This window comes from Rattus norvegicus, chromosome 9 (assembly GCF_036323735.1).
Source record: "Rattus norvegicus strain BN/NHsdMcwi chromosome 9, GRCr8, whole genome shotgun sequence".
In the NCBI taxonomy this organism is placed as follows: Eukaryota; Metazoa; Chordata; class Mammalia; order Rodentia; family Muridae; genus Rattus; species Rattus norvegicus.
Window position 1 is genome coordinate 40,559,189 of NC_086027.1, and position 19,139 is coordinate 40,578,327.

Genomic DNA, 19,139 nt, shown 5'->3' on the forward strand with positions numbered 1-19,139 from the left:
TACTCTCATTGGTCACCGAAATCCTTCATTAGCATAAACCCCACTTCTCTGTCAATCCTGACATCTACTGAAGACCAGCTGAGATAGCTGAACAATTACTGGATTCTTGGACCTTCCATTGGTAGATGGCCATTGTTGACTTTGCTAGACTGGCCTATAAGCCATCCTAATAAATCGTATGTTCCATAAGTCCTATTCCTCTAGGAAATAATAACCTAATATATCTAGACTCCCAAAAAGGGGTACAGCCAACGGTTCCCTCCCTGCTAGAGGAGTATAGAATTTCCATCTGGAGAGCTACAATGAACTGCTGTGGATGCAGCACAGCAGCCACAAATATGAGCGCTGGAGAGGTCATGCTGGAGTGATTGACATGCACTGGCCAATGTGTACGAACAGAGGTGTGGCCAGACAGCTAGCTTCCTCTCCCTGTCTACATTAGCTTGCTGAGAAGAAGTTCAAAGTTCACAAGAACTGCATGTTCAACCCCATCTTTGTACTTAGAAGCTCTCTGCAGCTGTTCCCATAGCCCATTAACTTTTTTACTGGTAGCTTAGAAAACAAGTCAGGGGGTAGGTCAACTCACAATCCACATAAATGAGTAAAAGTAGATTAACTGACACAGATGGACTAAGAAACTCATTTCTTCACAATCATGGAAACAATGATGAGACTTAGGACTGGTCTGGACTGAGGACTTCCTTTTCCCTGACAAGTTAACTTCCAAAATAAAAGGAGACAAGACATTAAAAATACTTTATTTAAATGGAAAAACTTCATTTAAATTTCAGAGGCAAAGATGGGAAAAAATATTGTAATCCTTGCAATTCAGACAAAATGTTTGACTACTATTTTCTTTGGGAAGGTTAATCTGGTTTCAAAAACATGGTAATCCTCCTTTAGAAACGGTTTTCTTAATTTTGTGGAGTTACCGGGATTCTTCATGGGAACAGGTAGATAAGCACACTGGTGGCTCCTGTCTGGCTGCGGAGTGTTAGCATCAGCCGGCAGCTACTGCTTTAGGTTTTAAACATCAGCACAGGATGGATTTCGGGGTGTGAGTAAGTTTAGATCTGAAAGAACAAGTCTTGTGTGTTTTCTATTTCAAGTCAAACTGGCATACTCAATTTTACAGTTGCCCTACAAACAAATCATTTTCCAAAAAAATATAATCAAAAATCAAAATACATTTCACTTAAAAGTCTGCAGTTTCACAATGACTACTGAGTCTGTATAACAAAGTTTAATCATATATAAGTTTTCAGAAACATAATGGCAACTAAATGGCTGACTGCAAAGCTCCCTACTGGCAGTTCTAAACACTAGGCTCGGTAGATGTGAGTCATGTAAGCTGTAAGAACCATTCCTCGCTTAGGAATGTCTGACAGTCTGTCTACATATTCTTGGCTGAGTAAAAGAATAATGTCTCAAGGAAAAGAAGCTTCGAAGAATTGCTTTTACTATTGAATTTCAAATCACACACACAAAGTAGGTGAGAAATTCTTTTATCATATTTAGAATCAAAATATCCCTTAAAATATTTACATTTTACAGTAAAAAGGATAGCAAAACACAAGATCATGTACAAGCTTAAGTATTCAAGTTTCTGAAGAGCAGAAAGGAAAGGGATATGGCCTACCACAAACTGCAGTACAGGGTCAGAACCGCCTTCAGTGAGCACAGATTAAAGCAACAAATGGACTCCCTGGGCTCTTGATTCACAGTCAAAAGCTGCCCCTAAGTCAGGATGGTCTGACTGGGAAGTCTCGGCTTTCTTGCCGCTCCTCTACATTTTCTTTAAAAACAGTGCAATTGAAAACAAATGTACAGAGCACAAATTACTTCCAAATTAGTCATTATATAAAGGACATTCACTAGAGGCAGGAAATATATTTCATAGTTAACCATATTTACCAATTAAGGAATAAAACTAAAATTTCTAAGCCTTTATTGCATATTAATTAAACAAATCTTTGAATATACATACAGTATTGTAAAACTTTAAAAATATTAAATTCCTGTAGGTAGGACAGTGGTGTGAAGGGGGCACTGGTGCACAGGATTCCGCACCAGCACAGTTTACTGCTCTGCCCACCTCCAACAGCGAGGGCTAAGACGGCACAGGCCTACCAGGCGGCAATCTTATAAAGACACACGGACAGTTTTGAGTATGATGCTGAAGCAGCCTTGCGTTTCACCTTTTGCTCTTCGCCCTGTCAGTGTGGTCCCTGTCTTTGTGGTACCGCTCTCTGTCCTTCTCCCCCTCTCTGTGCTTGCTCTTCTCTCTCTCTTTCTCCTTTTCATGGTCTTCACCTTTAGGCCTGTCCGGTTTCTTGTCTGCACTCTTACTCTCTCTGTTGGCTTTGCCATCTGCTGCTCGATCGCTGTGTGATAACCGTGGTCTCTCCTTATCTTTATGTGCTTCCTCTTTGCTTTTCCTGTCTCTGTCCTTTTCTTGGCTTCTGTCTCTGTGCCTGTGCCTTTCAGATTCTTGCTCCCATTCCTTGTCATGACGGTCTCTTTTCAAGTGGTGCGAATCGCTGTAAAATCTCTGACGGTCCCCTTTACCCCTATTAAATGGCCTATCTGGTTGCTGTTGGTCTTGCCTACCCCATGGGTCACTATGTCGCCTTTCTGGTCTCCGAATATCTTTTACCTGATAAAAATTTTGTGGTCCCATGTACCTTGATGCTTGTGAAAGGGGCCCCATCATGCGCTGTGGTTGGCCCGGGACGTGAACAGGTGGCCAAGGAGCCATGGGGGGATTCTGAGGAAAGCCAAAGCCTGGAGGCGGAAGTAACGGAGGTGGCAAATGTGGTGGGAATCCAAACACACTTTGGGGAGGGAAATTCTGGGGTCCTGGAAATGGGAATCCAGGAGGACTAGACTTGAGGTGCTGGAGGTTGGGCTGCTGTGGCCTCATTGGTGAAAAGTTTGTACTCGCTCGGGGGCTGGTACTCCTGGGAGTAAAGTTGATGCTTTTAGAAGGAAATTCTGACTGGCATGTGTTTCCACCTTCAAAATGAGATGATGATGTAGCTGATCCTCTTCTAAATGGGTGGATGGTTTCAATATTTTGTGTTAAAATATCCTCTTGTAAAGGATTGGCTTGTTCTGCTTGTGAAGAATTTGAGTTTTCTACCGAGGATGAGTTTGGCACAGCCTCTGAATCATCACTCTGCTCTACACACGAGCTCTTCTCCAGAGAAGAGGGCTTTCCCTCTCCACTGACGGGTTCTACGGGCTCTCTGTTGTATGATGGAGCACACACAGAATGCCTTTCTCCGTTTCTGCAGCTCTCTCCATCCTTGCTGTCTGAAACTGTCTGCTGGCTCCGTCCTGCTGCTTGCCGAGGATCCCTTTTCAGGTTGATAAACTGTGGGGATCTTGTGTTAGCAACAAGATTCTCACTGCAGCTCACATTTCCATCTACGCTTCCCTTTCCGGTGCTAGGCCGGCAAGGAGAGTTACTACAAGTCCTATTATCTTGCGAACTGTTCTCCTGATCTTGGAGCAGTGGTCTTTTTAATGTTCTCTCTTTGTTTTCCACAGTTTCCTCTTGTTTTGAAGGAATTGATAAATTTGTTAAGAATGCTTCTGTAGAGACATCTGGTGGTTTCCCTCTCAGACTAAGACTTGCCAAAGGCCCTGGAGAAATGGAAGAGGAGCCTACCAGTGAAGTTTCTTCTACTCCTGAGTTTTTACCTGTAGACTCTGAAACATTTTCTGCTTTAACTTTTATCTCCTTGGCTTCACCTTCAGTCACTTCCACTTTATCTATTTTCTCTACTTTTGGGGTAGTTTGATCATTTATAAAAGGAATTTCTTTAAGAGTGCTTTGCTCTACAACTGGCTGAGCCTGCTCATAAACCTGGCCAGTGGTGCCCAACAGGCTTTGGAGTATGTCATCCACAGGAAGAGGTTTATTTGCCAACTCCAGAGTAGAAGGTTGATTTTCCCAGCCAATTAGGACCCCAGGAAGGAACCTTAAGGGTTTGGGTGGCTCCTGCTTGGTGACTTCCATGAGAGGTTCAGCTGCAGTTGGCAAGTCCTCCTGAGGAGGCTGAGGGGGCTTGTTTCTCTGCTTGTGTAACACAGTTGTAAAGGAATTGAAAAAGTCACTCTCTTCCTCTGCTGCTTCCTCTGTGGATGACTCCATTTTACCTTTTTTGTCAGGTGGCAAGGATATTGGGGCACTCTCGGGAGTCTCGGCTGTGTGACTGGGGCCCGCACTAGCGCTGTGCTGCCGCTTCAGCTTCTGACGAATAATCAGACCCAACAACAGATTAGGTCTGTGCAGCTCAAGCCCTGGAGAAAACAAACAAACATGAGAGCCATAAACCAGTGGTCCTTTCCCATCATTTCAGAGCTCTGACAAGCACTTCAGTACAAGCCATTGCATGATGGTTGGCCCACTCATGCCATCTCTAACGGTTTGGATCCTAAGACAGAAAGCAACCATTCCTTCTACTTTGGACCTACCCCTCCCACTTTATTTCAAGCTCATTCTATTACCGAAACGTGTACCTACCAGGTCCATCAAAAGGCACGAGAGGGTGTGGAATTTTATCTGCAGCGCCCAATGGAATAAGGTACATATCTTTAACCTGCTTCATGTTGTTAGCGGCTACACCATAGCGCTTTCTGCTACTGAAGTACGCAAACAGCAAAGTGTAAGAAATCTGATCTTCTTCAGTTACTGGTGTGAAACGAACCACACAGATTTCCTATTCAAGAGAAAAACAAACAATTGTTTAAAATAGTAACCTAAAATGCAGCTTTATTTTTATTAGTTTATTAATTAGTATTCATCTAATTTAAAATGCAGCTTTATTTTTATTGGTTTATTAATTAGTATTCATCTAATTTTGAGTTTTGGTTTTGATAAGACTCTAAAAATAAACACATAACAAATCCTAAGTTTTTAAGGTGATTGGCTAACTCAAGAATTTTGTTGCCTATCTCTGGGGTTCTTGGCTTTATTTCAAATAAAAAGATAATCATAATTTGGTATTACTTCAGGAATGGAGATTTCTTCTTAAAGGTATTCAGTCAAAATGGAAAAGGCCTACTTCACTATGAAGTCTCGACTGACACAAGAAGAAAAATACTAGTGAGCTAAGCTATGGCTTGGCTTCCTAGAATTATAAACAGGTTATTAAAAGCTCTCAACTTTGAAACTGGAGAGGTCAACATTTAGAAAATTCCACACCTGTCTTCAAGTGATAGGATGCAATCAAAACACAGGTACCTCGAAAACTTTTGTATGAAATTACTGTTAGTCTATGTTTATAAGGCTTATGTAATCCATAAATCATTTCAAAATTATACTTGAATCACCATTCTCATGCTAGCATCTTATGTATGTGCTAACATTCCAAAATTCAAAAAAGCCCAAAATCTGAAATATTTTTGATCACAAGCAGTCTGGATAAGGGATATCCAAACTGTCTAAGTAATATCACATTACTAATATATCCAAAGCCTACTACTATTGTGTTTAAATCATTTCAAGCTGAAGGTATGCTATAAAGTACTGGACAGTAACACACACACACACACACACACACACACACACACACACACACACACACACACACAGAGACAGACACATAGACACCTACACAGAGAGAAGTAATAGCAACCAATGTAGTACTTATTTTTTGGTCATATAAACCAGGCTGGCCTCAAGAGGTCTGCCTGTCCCTACCTTCCAAGTTCAATAACCTTTTAACTACTTCAATAAACTGTTAACACTATATCAATTTAAAAGTCTATATTGGAAAAAAAAATTCCTTCTTGTCAGGAGCCATAATAGGTCAAGCTAATAGCTAGCAGGTGATCTTCTTGAGACGGTCTGCTGTGGATTAATCTGAAACAGATTTGCTCTTATAGCCAAAGCCTAAGAGAATTCATTTTAGGAAAGATCCCTGCTATTAATATGCTTTTCCTATCATCATCATCATCATCATCATCATCATCATCATCATCATCATCATCATCAAACATATACAACAATCACGAGGTATTAGACTACCCCTTGGGAGCAGATCTCTGCAGGAGATGTACTGTCTTGTAGTGATGCTATATAGACAAATTGATGACTTAAGTCTTAATGATGGTCCTACAAGAATTCCCAAAATTGCTGGAGAGATGGCTCAGCGGTTAAGAACACTGACTGCTCTTCCAGAGGTCCTAAGTTCAATTCCCAGCACCCACATGGTGGCTCACAATCATCTGTAATGAGGATCTGATGCCCTCTTCTGGTGTGTCTGAAGACAGCAGCAGTACACTCACATACATAGAGTAAATAAAAATATCTTAAAAAAAAAGAATTCGTAAAATTATATCAGTGATTATTAGGCTCTTTCATAGTGGGACTGCTATTAGGTCTCTTCTGATCATCAAAACTGCAATGAGAACTCTGCCAGTCTCCCACGTGTCACCAGTTAACCACACTTTCTCCTACTCAGAGCACATTCCAAGAGGTTGTAAAATAATTAATTAACAACTAAGGTCATAAAAAGAAAATTAATGATTTATTATAGGTGCTATGACAAAAGATAAAATATTGACTGGGTTTATCTATATAAAACTTCACTAAGAACTTATGGTTTTTGACTTTTCAATGAACCTGTGACAGGTGATGGATGGATGTTTAGCCAGATAATTACTCCTAATGCATGTAAACATTCTGTGTTATAAACTTCTATTTCAATTTATGATTTGATTTTGTTATGTGAACTTCCAATGAACTTTGTAACATGTGATCATGTATTCTGAAAGATGTATAAGTACTGAGGACAAAAAGATTAGAGAAGAGATAGAGAAGGAACTTTTCCTTCAAAGAATTTTCCCCTTTTTCCCCACGTAGGATCTTTCTGCTTTTCCCCTTAGATTGCTTTCACAGGAAACTTTTTACAACTTAGTAATAAACTCTAAAATTGCTTTCCAAGTGTCCTTTGCAGGCTGCCGGCTATAGTCCAGCAGTCCCTGCTGAGACCGTACAAAGGCTGTGCACTTAATCCTTCTGTTTGAGGAAGAGGTGCTAAGTGCCAGAGACTGCAGTTTCTGGCCTCAGAGGATCACAGAAGGCAGGTCAGCTACAGTAGCGAGGTAACTTAGACTTAGATAAGTAAACTTTTTATTATTATACAGCAACCCTAAATATCTTGTAAGACAAAGGCTTACCCTCCGTCAATACTCTTCCCCCTCCGCTGCCTCAAGAAGAACTGACGAGAAAGAAGACCCTGTCAGGGCTGACCCCCAGAACCTTCTCAGTTTAAGACTCTCCCTTTTGGGTTGCTCTAAAGAAAACAAGAAATTTCTACAAAAAAGGATTTAAGTTATTCCTCGAGTGTTGGGGGCAGAGGTTACATCACAGTTTACAATCTTCTCTTCCTGTTACTAACAGACCGCAACCTCTGGCCGGCACATGGCCCCCTCTGCCTGCTTTCTTTCCAGTTGCACACAGCTGTGTGACTCAATTCTTTCCAATTCTCTCAATTCTCTCTGCTCACCCAGAGACAATGTAAATTCTAGGGTTTGCCTTAAAATAAAAAGCTGATGAGCAGCCCTCATGGTTCCCATCTGCTACTGCTGAGTGCCAGTGACCGTCTGTGCCTGACGAAAGAAAGCACGCACTATTGGGAACAGTAGTGTGGAAGCAGCAGCCTGGTTCCCACCTGACCCTGCAAGAGCAGAGCCCCAAGCCTCCAGCATCCTGACAAAGGACAGCAGGCTTCTGCAGGGTCGAGGCATGCGACTGTAGTATAGTGGACACAGGTGTACAGAGACTGGCTGTGCCCCGTCTGACACAGGTAAACCTCAGACTTACTCTAACGGTTCCTTCCACAGTGCTGACAGAAGCCTGGAACACAGACCAGAAGGCAGAGATCAAGGGCAGGCCGCACTGCTTGCAGAAATGACTTCCCTGCCGTTAGTATAGTCATATATAGAATCCACAGGTCAACCAAAGCAACACTTCTAGCTGTCCAGAAGTAAGTCTCTTGCTGGGACCTAAGCTCTAATTAGCTTGCTTGGTTCACATATCTGTCTCCCCAGGGCTGAGATCATAAATGTGCACCTCCATATCCTATGTTTCATGTGTGCTGGGAATCAAACTGCATAAGTCACTTTAGTAACTGAGCTGCCTATCACCTCCCCAGGCCCATTACCTCCTCGATTGATTATATACATTTCCAATTTGTATTAGCTGCCTGCTCATAAGAGACACTGGGTCCCCGTGTGAGACTTTAAGTGGTTTGACTCTGTAGAACATTTCACATACTAGCATGATTGAGTTTACTCACCTTGGTGCCTGATGCTTTTATTTTTTCTACATAATCCCAAACAGTCTGAGGCGATATCCTGCCACCTACTTGAATGCTATCTGGTAGGTCCTGGGGATAAAAGAAAAGGTGATCAACAAATGCACAGCATCTTCACGATAATGCCACGTCCCATGCATGTTTAGCTTTGAGAATAATTTGAATAAAAATAAAAACAAGATTAAAATCAAAATCTAAATCATACCAGGGCAAGACAGACAAGCACAAGGACCCCGTGGCCAGCAGCACACAGGCACACAATTCAGAGAGTCGGAGGTGGGCTCTCTGCTCCTCAGTGGTGGTCTGTGGCAGTGGACAGCATTACTACTGTTTTGGTTTTATTGAAACAGGGTCACAAAATGTAGCTCTTGCTGTCCTGGAACTCACTATGTAGACTAGGCTGCCCTCCAACTCGTAAGAGATCCTCCTGCCTCTGTCGCCAGCGTGCTCATACTAGCAGTGTGAGCCACTATGCCTGGTGCTTTTTTAAAGCTTTTTCAGGAATCCTTAACTATTAATAGCTGAAGTTCAAATTTTATGCAATTTAATTACAAAGTATATTCTTCAAGAGAAAATTAACTCTAACAATACCGTTTTAAAAGGTTTAACTATAAACACTAAATGTATATTGACACATAGATATAGTAAATCACAAAAAGTTTAAATTTTATTCAGTATATTCCTTTTTTTCCTATGAAGACCAAGGAAAAGCATAAAAGTAGAATTAAGTTTATTTAACTCATTAGTTGCTTTCAATATTTTGATATCTTAGTTGTAATAAAAGTAAAAGTCAAAGATGAAGTCCATGAAACTAATCACACTGAAACTATGGCACTGAGAAATATCTTTATTCAAATTGAAAAGGGTCTGAGAGACCAGGATCACGTAAAAGAATTAGCTTCAAAATGATCGAAAGAAAAAATAAAAAATTCTAAAGAGTTATTTTTTTTTACCCTCCAAAAGACCACTAGTGGCCCATTTAACTTTTCTGTAGGTATATTCACATTCCTAAAACAGTACTGCCCATGTAACTTGCACAAGAGCAACACTGTGTAGTAACTTGGAACAATGGGATGTTGAGGAATATGGCTCAGTGGCAGAAGGTTTGCTGTGTGCACACCAGGCCCCTGGGCTGCACACCAAGATCACAAGGAGAGAGGAAGAAGGTGAGGCTGAAGAAAAATTTAGCCTAATCAAAGGAAAACTCACCTTACCATTAGAGGGAATGAGATTTACAACAACTTTTGTCTTAGAATAAACGAAAAAAAAAAAAAAAGGATCACATCCACAAGAATAATGTATACAGCTCATGTATACTGGCTTTACCGTCTATGACGTTTAAATGTCACTTGTTCACTACCCACAGTATTTTGCTACTGCTGTTAATCTTTTAGTTAACTGATTACAGGTATCACTGCAGTGAAAGATACATGAACAGTATAGGAATTCCCTTTAACAATTAAATACTTTCTTTTATAGGCTAGTTTTGCCATAAATTTGCCAGCACTTTATGTAATATATGGGTTAAAAGAGTCTTTAAATTATTATTAACAGCATGTCCCCCTGCCTACTGTTCTCAGAAACACATGCAAACCCAAGCAAGGCAAGGCAGAAAAGTTCCCAGTACCTCTGTCAAGTACTCGGGGGATCCAGACACTGGGTAGGCTTTGGTAACGAACTTCGCCACAGATGGCATATTGATAAAACCTTTCCAGATGAAGTTCAATCGAGCCAGGAAGGTTGACTCAACCTCCACAGTTCCAGGCATCTCTGGACTAGAAAGGGATACTAAAGTCAGCAACCTTGCCAGCCAGACGGCGCAGCGGGAAAGACATTTGGCCCTGCTCCTCAGGGCCTGGGCTCAATCCCTGGAGGCCACATAAAGGTGGAAAGAGGGAATAACTCCACAAAGTTATCCTCAAACCTCCACATGAGTACTGCAGCACATATATACACACAAATAAATGTAATAAAATATCCATGAATGAGTCCACTTTCTATAAACATTAAAAGTATTTTATGTCCAAAAAAGACAATAAAAATGAGTATCAATAAATGGCAATAAAAATAAAAGCTATTTTATTTTAATTGTTTGTTTTAATTTTTAAATTTAATTATAAAAGTTTGAAAGCTATTTAATTGAATTGCTTACTCAACTCAAATGAACTCAATGAAAAGTTTGCACTTTCAATGTATAACTTTACGATCACAAGCACGCAGTCATGCCTTACAAAGACTTCCTTCTGAACTGGTTGGAGGTAGACTAAGATGCAAAGGTGTGCACGCACAGAACAAAGGCTCTACCCTACTTCCTGAGATCAGTGTGTTCCAACCACGTGTTTCTCATCTGTTCTAACGATGTGCTCACATCATTTCACCTGTGTTTCCGTGTGCCTTGTGCATGTCCATGGAAACCAGAGGCAGTTCCATCCTTTGGAACTGTAGTCATGGATGATGACCATCTGCCTTGAGGGCGCTGGCAATGCAAGCCAGGTCCTCTGCAAGAGTCGCCAGTGCTCTTAACTGCTGACCCACCTTTCAGCCCACAGTTAAGAGTCTGAAAGTCATTACTTCATACTCTCAAATCTCTTAAATCTAAAATCCACTCCAAATAAATCAACCTCTGAAGTCCTGTTCATTTATTTCAATTGGCCTGTGGTATACGTAATAACTTTCTGTGTTTGTACATCTGTAAGAACAATGAAGCAACAACTGTTATAGAAGTGCGACTGAGAGACAGCTACCGTGGAGTGGGAGAGAATGTTGATTTGGGAGATTCTTGTTTCTCCTCCTCAAAGAATTCAGAGGCCAGAATATTTGTCGTTGAAGACAACGCATCCGCTATACTTTCCGCCTCGTTGTCGGAGTGTTTACGGGCGCCGCCCACAACAACCTTCACGGTTTTGGGAGAAAGATCATCTACAGGTGGTGCCATTCGACCTGAAGCCAAAAATACCAAAATAAACTTGTTACCTGCAATGTTAAAACTTTTCTGCATTTTTACTTTCAAAAGTGATAAAATGTCTTTGGTTCAATTATTGAGTAAATATTTCCTGGGGTAATACACACCTGTAATTTTTCTCATAGCAAGTTGGTACGCCTATTCTAAGAACCAAAGAGTTTACCAATGCCACCCCTCTGTCCCAGAGACCTAAGCTAACTGAAATGCAGTTTTCTCATACTGTGAAAAGTTCTACGTGACTGACTTAACGTCCCCTTTAACTATTTTATAATTATCACTGATGTTTAAACAGAAAACAGCACAAGGAGATGAGAAGTTGCCGGTGCTCATCATCAGTTACGAAAGTGAAAAACTAAGAAAAGAATGTTAACACACTAATGGGGGACAGTGTGGCCTAAGCCTCTAATCCCAGCACTGGGAAGGCAGAGGCTGCAGATCTGAGTTTGAGGCCTTCCTGGTCTACAAAGTCAGTTCTAGGACAGCCAGAAATATTACACAAGGAAACTCCTCTCAACAACAATGATCACAAAAAAACAACAAAAACAAAAAAAGAGCTAAAATAAAAACATTGTAAGAACCTAAAGTAAATCTGACTCCCTGATGAATTTTCTCCTAAAATATTGATAAGCTCCAACCAGTAAAAAGACATCTGTATTCTGAAATGCTACTCCTAATCGTAAATGCACAGCACATGTCATTGAACCTGAATAGTGTAAAATAGAAAATGACACTAATTTGGGGCTATAATATCCAAAAGGGAAAACAAGGAAACAAAACCTCAAACGTTCTGAGAATGGGCAAGTAGTCTAACAGTCTTTGATGTCTACAGCTCTCTCCATTCCTGTGCACACGGTAAAGCTCGCACACGTGGCTTTGTCTGAGTTTATAAACTGGATCCACTCACAGACAGCAGGAGTGGGATGGCGCTGCACCACCCAAACCAGAGAATAAACCCTACCCTGACTACAAACCTGAGTGCTAAAACACCCTTAAACAGTGAGCAAACCCCAGAGAAAGCAAAGCTCCCAACCTATGCATATTTTGCAGTTCAGGTCAAAAAGATGCTGTCTATGTTGACTGGTGGTGTCTTTGGATGTGGAGTCAAGCTCTTCTTTTTGTTTCTCGGATGCTTCTGGCTTCTCCGAGGACTTATTGGCTGAAGAAGGTTCCTAACATAAGTGAAAATGAAAATGAGTTTCAACCAATATATTTTGGCAGCAATTTTAAAAACTCAAACTGTTAATTTGTCAAAGTCAAGCCATTACATTCAAAAAATGTTTTTACTTTCTTTAAAAAAAAAAAAAAAACAAAAAACCAATTAGCCTTTGTTGCTTGGAGTAAAAACTCAACTCATTTTTCAAAGCTTTATTGAAACTTCAAGTCAGTATTTCCACTGGTATTTGTAAACAAGGAACCCTGAAATAGACTGTCTCCACCCTCATCCACTTATTTCTCATTTTTCTATTATACAAGAGAAAACACATCTTAATATAATTAAAGAAAAGTTGCAACAGTTCTCGAATTATATGACTTATGAAGCCCCAACGAATTACTGTATCGAATACTCTCAGGATTCTAACAAGTTTTTAGCAGGCACCTAAAGTGCAGACAACCTGCACTGTGAGAAAAAGTGAGGCCCTAAGAACCAGTCAGTAAAGCAGTCCACTTCAAACACTGTCCTGCTTTAAGAGCACCAGCAAAGCTGTGTCCACCTCCATATCTGGAGCTGTGGAGCATGTCAGATGTGCTCCTACCTGGATCTCCATGGCTGCTTCCTGCTCTTTCATCGGGGCGTCACTCTCGATTTCTATCTCACCTTTGTGAGTTATTTTCGTGATTGGTCTTCTTTCCACTTCTCTCTGTTCCTTCTCGATCATCTCTATGGTCTAATAGAAAATATTTTAAGGAAACCTTTAAAGTGTGTGTCTTAATTAATGAGGACTTACCTAAAGAATTATAATTAACTTTCAGTTTTCTCTGATATAAAATCCCAACAGAACCTGAGAAGTTTGGACAGGTCTATGCCTAAGCCATGAGAGGCTCATGTTAACATTCTGCAAGAAGGCAACTGAGAGGCAATGCTCAGAGTGGGGAAACACAAGGCAAGGATCCAAGAATGAACTTAACTCACAGTCCTCGTCTATGTTCCAGTGTATCCCTCCAATGCCACCTTAGTCAATGATTATAGAACAAAAAAACAAAAACAGGTAACCCCCATCTACTGTCTCCTGAGCCTGTTCAGTTAACACTGGTAATTAACAGAAAGAAACTCAATGACAACATATTAAAGTCAGCAAGTATAACAAGAGTATGAGACAGAGTGGGGCAGACTGCGCACACACACACATGCATGCATACTCACACACGCATGTGCTAACTAGAGCAAAGAAGAATAAGGACTGCAAAGGTCTGTCCATCCATCTTGTTTGACGGTTATAAAACATCCATTAACAAAGTCAAGTAGGATTAGTGAGGTTGTTCAGTGGGTAAAGGCTCTTTATCACACAAAGAAAAGTAAAACATGGTCTCCAAGGCAACACAGCCAATTTTAAAGCTTAGGTAAGGCAAGTGCAGATTTGGGGTGTGGAGGGAAAGATGACATTAACATTATTTTCGAAATAAAGTGGAGGTGAGGTTATATGAAATCAAAGTAAAAAAAAAAAAAAATAAAGTATGATACACTTCATGAAGGCCTCTGGACCTTTAGACCACCTCAGGCACAGGCCTAGGAAGGTGAAAGTCTAGGAACAAAAGAATCATGTAAATTGTACAGGGCAATAAAAATCATACACAATCATTATTTCCTAAAATGGGAGCTAATGGTTATATCTGATAACAAAAGCTCACATCATCTATTCCCTCAACCTTGCTAGGCATGGGGGTACAAGTGGCCATTGATCTTGCACTCGGAATATTTGAGCAAGGAGACTATAGCCTGGGCTATACGGTGAGATCTTTCCTCGAATGAATGAAGGAAGGAAGGAAGGAAGGAAGGAAGGAAGGAAGGAAGGAAGGAAGGAAGGAAGGAAGGAAGGCAGGCAGGCAGGCAGGCAGGCAGGCAGGCAGGCAGGCAGGCAAACTTTTAGTTAATCTTTAAAGATTGATTTTAAAGGTATTGCAAGTATAAATCCCAAATGAAAATTTTTGGCACCTGTGACTTTGAGAAATTTTATTTTAAAATTTTCGTATGGTATACAAATTATAACACTCCAGTTCGATCTGATACAGCACCACATATACATATCTTCTCAATACATTAGTTCTAAAAACACCTGACTTTCTTTGGAGATTTGACCCATGAATCTTGATAGTAAAATTCTAAAGTCTTACAAAGTTTTAAAATTGAACAATCTGATTCATTAAAATGTTAATATTGATAATGCATTCAAACTGGTTATAGAGCACGTTGGTTAAGGCTTATTTTCCAATTGTTCTGATTTGCAAGTAACAAATTATAAAGTAATTCTATAATTTGGTGATTAGCAAACAAACAAACAAAAAAAAAACAAAAAAACCCTGCAGAGATGAAGAAAGGCAATAAAATATAAGAACTTAGGAAGCAGAGGCTGGAGAGGCCCAGAGTTTGCTAAAGGCACTTGTTGTTCTTGCAAAAGACACGTGCTCACTTTCTACATGGAGGTTCACAGCTGTTTGTAACTCCAGTTTTCTGGGATCCAAAGCTGTGATGTCTAGTTTATATCAATCTGACACACATTTCAGTCACCCAAGAGGAGGGGACCCTAATTGAGAAAATGCTTCTACAAGAACAGGCTGTAAGCAGACAAGTTTGCAAGGGATTTTCTTAGTGATCAATGGGAGTGGGTCCAACTCATTGTTAGGGACACAATATGGGACACCCCTAGGCTGGAGTTCCTGGGTTCTATATGATAGCAGGCTGAGCAAGCCAGTAAGCAATACTACTCCATGGCCTCTGCACTGGCCCCTGCCTCCAGGTTCCTACCCTGTTTGAGTTCCTGTCTTAGCTTCCCTCAACAGATATATAAACCCAAGACTCAGGATATATAAACCCAAGAAACTCTTTCCTCCCCAGGTTGCTCTGGTACTAGAGTTTCAGTGCAGCAAGAGAAACCCTAAGACACATGCCCTTTTTTGATACTATGTGCACATACACACACATACACACACAGGAAAGGCACTCATACATAAAATAAAAATAATTGAATCCAAAAAAAAAAGTCAAATGGCACATGCCAATAGTCTCAACAACTCAGAATGTTGAAGAAAGAAAATCACCTGGCACAGCCAGAAGAGAGGGGAGGGGAGGAAAAGAGGGAGGGGGGATGGGGAAGGAGAAGGGGAAGGGAGAGAGGAGAGGGGAGAGCAGAGCAGGGATAAGGTAGACTATATGCAGCATTAAAGGAGAGAAAGCCTGTTTAACCTGCACTCTGTATAGACTAATCTGTGATAGGCAAGCTGAACACAAAGTTCCAGATGTCCTTACGTGTCTGTTTTCCCTCCGTCTCCACGCGGCTAACTCTTTGGACGCTAGTTCTTCTGGACTCATTCTTATAAGATGATCAGGGGTTACTTCTCCTTTTAGAACTTTCTTAAATAATATCTATGGGATTTTAAAATGAGAAGAAAATGAGACACAAACATTTAGAAACAGAAGAAAGCTGTAATATGTGAACTTCCAATAAATAAACTTTGACTTTGAAGCTACTGTGAAACCTGATTTATGAATATGTAGTAATTTGTAGTAATCTAGTACACACAGCAGAACAGCTTTATATTCTGAAAGAGTAAAACATAAAACACATCCTACATAGAACTCAATTTGATGCCAGTGAGGTGGTCATACCTGTAATCCCAGCACTCAATCTTGAGGATGAGGCAGGAGGATGGAATTTAAGGACAGTTACAAAGTGACGTTCTTTTAACCTTTTGCCCACCCACCCACCCATTCCCTAAAAGAGAAAATCCATGTAAAAAACAACATGAAAAAGCAAGTGCAATAAAACCACTACACGTGTCCAAAAATTGTTTTAATCTGCCCCAGGACAAATTATAATAACCAAACCACTTATAGGAAGGCACTGAATGAAAGAGCTTTTAGTCCATGTAGTGGTGTTTCTGTTTCTCTGTTTTTTAAAGATGTTTACATTTGAATCCTGGCAGACTTGAGTGGAGACCACAGCAAAGAACTGACTGCAAGGAATAGCAATCTTCTTTTGATTACTGACCAACATTTCTAGATTATATAGTGTAAGAAGTCCTTGGTCCATGACAGACTATACAATGTAGATTTTTCTTCAACAGCTGTTAGTACATTTGAAAATAATTCAATCAATTACACTTCCCCTATTAGGGGAATTGTTTCCATTAACTCTGCCCAAATTCTAAATCTTCAATGTTTAAAAACTGCCAATAAGAACTATGTACTATTAGCATATAACCTATTACACAGCTGCGTATAATATAAAATTCCAGTGCATGCAAACAACTACACACATTTAAAATTCATTACTTAGTGACAGAGAAGGTGGATTAGCTGCTTTTGTCTATGCAAATACTCTATGTGTGCACAATGCAACATCTCCTAATGACAGCTTTGTCTTACTGTATCAACATGGTCATGTGACTATGGCTTAAACTATCTATGTACTTAGCATTTTACAACTGTGTACATTCTTGTGACACATATTACACAGGGAGTGACAACTAGAAAAACAAGCCTATACCTCTCTGGTACACATGTAATTTCCCTCCAGTATTGTTGGTCTGCTGTTGAAATGCATAAGCTTTGAGAAATGATCATATTATAGTAAATATTAATCTGCAAATTTACATCACTGATGTGAAAACTTTTACACAGAGAGATTTAATTCTATAATCCAGAGTTAACTTCAACAAAATTTCTCAATGCACCTATGTAAATATAACACACAAAATAACCTTATTTATATTTGGAACTTTCAAAGTGTTCACTTCATAATTTTTGCTTAGTGTATGCAGTATAGAACTTTCTAGGTGTAAAAACATATACAAACACACACATAAAAATACACATCTTTTGGATTTTTGCTAAGCCTCAAACAAGAATTCCCAAGATAAAATTAAGAGAGCAAAAAGTTTTAATCCACAGCTAAAATATTTTTTAAAGTAAAGTTCTGGCCTGCGCCCGGAACTGAACTGAACAAGTTACATGGCTGCTGCACCAAATCCTGTGGAGGAGAGAGCTGGACCGACGTGCAGACAATCCTGAGAACTCAGAGGAGACTACTACTTTCTACCTAAAATCCTGACACAAGAGGAAATCACCTAGTACCATCTGTGCCCCCTGGGCACAGGGACTTGGGAGCAGTCAGGGGCAGGATTCTGCCTGTGCTGAGAACTGAAAGCCAGTAAACAGGAACGCCTACACACTTGAGAGCAGAGCTCTCTGTTCCTAGATCTGGCTGAAAGAAAACAGGTCTATAGGTGTACTGACACACAGGCCAACAGGAGGGTCTAGCCATTGTCAGACACAGCGAGACAAGCTAACAGCAGAGACAACCCAATGGTGAGAGGCAAAAGCAGGAACCTAAGCAACAGAAATCAAGACTACTTGGCATCATCAGAGCCCAGCCCTCCCAAAAAAGCAAATACTGGATATCCAAACATATTGGAAAAGCAAGATTTAGATATAAAATCAAATTTTATGATGATGATGATGGAGGACTTTAAGAAGGGCATAAACAACTCCCTTAAATAAATACAGGACAACACAAGTAAACAAGTAGAAGCTCTTAAAGAGGAAACACAAAAATCCCTTAAAGAATTATAGAAAGACACAACCGAACAAACTGTCCAGGATTTAAAAATGGAAATAGAAACAATAAAGAAAGCACAAAGGGAGACAACCCCGAAGACAGAAAACATAGGGAAAATATAAGGAGTCATAGATGCAAGCATCACAAACAAAATACAAGAGATTGAAGAGAGAATCTCAGGGGCAGAAGATACCATAGAAAACATCGACACAATCATCAAAGATAATGTAAAAATGCACACAGCTCCTAGCACAAAACATCCAGTAAATCCAGGACACAATGAGAAGATCAAACCTAAGGATAATAGGCATAGAAAAGACTGAAGACTCTCAACTTAAAGGGCCAGTAAATACCTTCAACAAAATTATAGAAGAAAACTTCCCTGACCTAAAGAAAGAGATGCCCATAGACATACAACAAGTCTACAAAACTCCAAATAGATGGCATAAGAAAAGAAATTCCTCCTCTCACATATCAGGCAAAACACCAAATGCACAAAACAAAGAGAAACTTTTAAGAGCAGTAAGAGAAAAAGGTCAAGTAAAATACAAAGGTAGACCTATCAGAATTACACCAGACTTCTCACCAGAGACTATGAAAGCCAGAAGATCCTGGGCAGATGTCATAAAGACCCTAAGAGAAGACAAATGCCAGCCCAGGTTACTGTATCCAGCAAAACTCTCAATTAACATAGAGGAAGAAACCAAGATATTCCATGACAAAACCAAATTTACACAGTATCTTTCTACAAATCAAGCCCTAAAAGTGATAATAGATGGAAAACTACAACACAAGATGGAAACTACACCCTAGAAGAAGCAAGAAAGTAAACTCCTTGCAACAACACCAAAAGAAGAGAGACACACAAACATAATTCCACCTCTAACAACAAAAATAACAGGAAGCAACAATCGCTATTCCTTAATATCTGTTAACATCAATAGATTTAGTTCCCCAATAAAAAGACACAGACTAACAGACAGGATGTGTAACAAGGACAAAGCAGTTTGTTGCATACAGGAAACACACCTCAGAGACAAAGACAGACACAAATAGAGAGTAAAAGGCTGAAAA

At 40.0% G+C, this 19,139-nt stretch overlaps 1 protein-coding gene across 11 annotated transcripts in view; it reads right to left on the reverse strand.

The window, feature by feature from the left end:
* Nucleotides 1-740: 740 nt before the first annotated feature.
* Phf3 (PHD finger protein 3) overlaps nt 741-19,139 on the reverse strand; it is a 72,168-nt gene continuing 53,769 nt past the window's right edge. For 10 of the 11 annotated variants that reach the window (XM_039083830.2, XM_039083827.2, XM_006244676.5 and 7 more), the window contains 8 exons: nt 15,755-15,871; nt 13,047-13,178; nt 12,323-12,461; nt 11,075-11,270; nt 9,958-10,105; nt 8,313-8,402; nt 4,532-4,727; nt 743-4,308 (listed from right to left, as the gene is read on the reverse strand). In XM_039083830.2, the coding sequence (XP_038939758.1) occupies nt 2,195-4,308; nt 4,532-4,727; nt 8,313-8,402; nt 9,958-10,105; nt 11,075-11,270; nt 12,323-12,461; nt 13,047-13,178; nt 15,755-15,871 (3,132 nt within the window). In that variant the 3' untranslated portion in view covers nt 743-2,194. Of the gene's footprint in view, nt 4,309-4,531; nt 4,728-8,312; nt 8,403-9,957; nt 10,106-11,074; nt 11,271-12,322; nt 12,462-13,046; nt 13,179-15,754; nt 15,872-19,139 lie in introns of all 11 variants that reach the window. The other variant, NM_001108791.1, reaches the window with a different exon arrangement.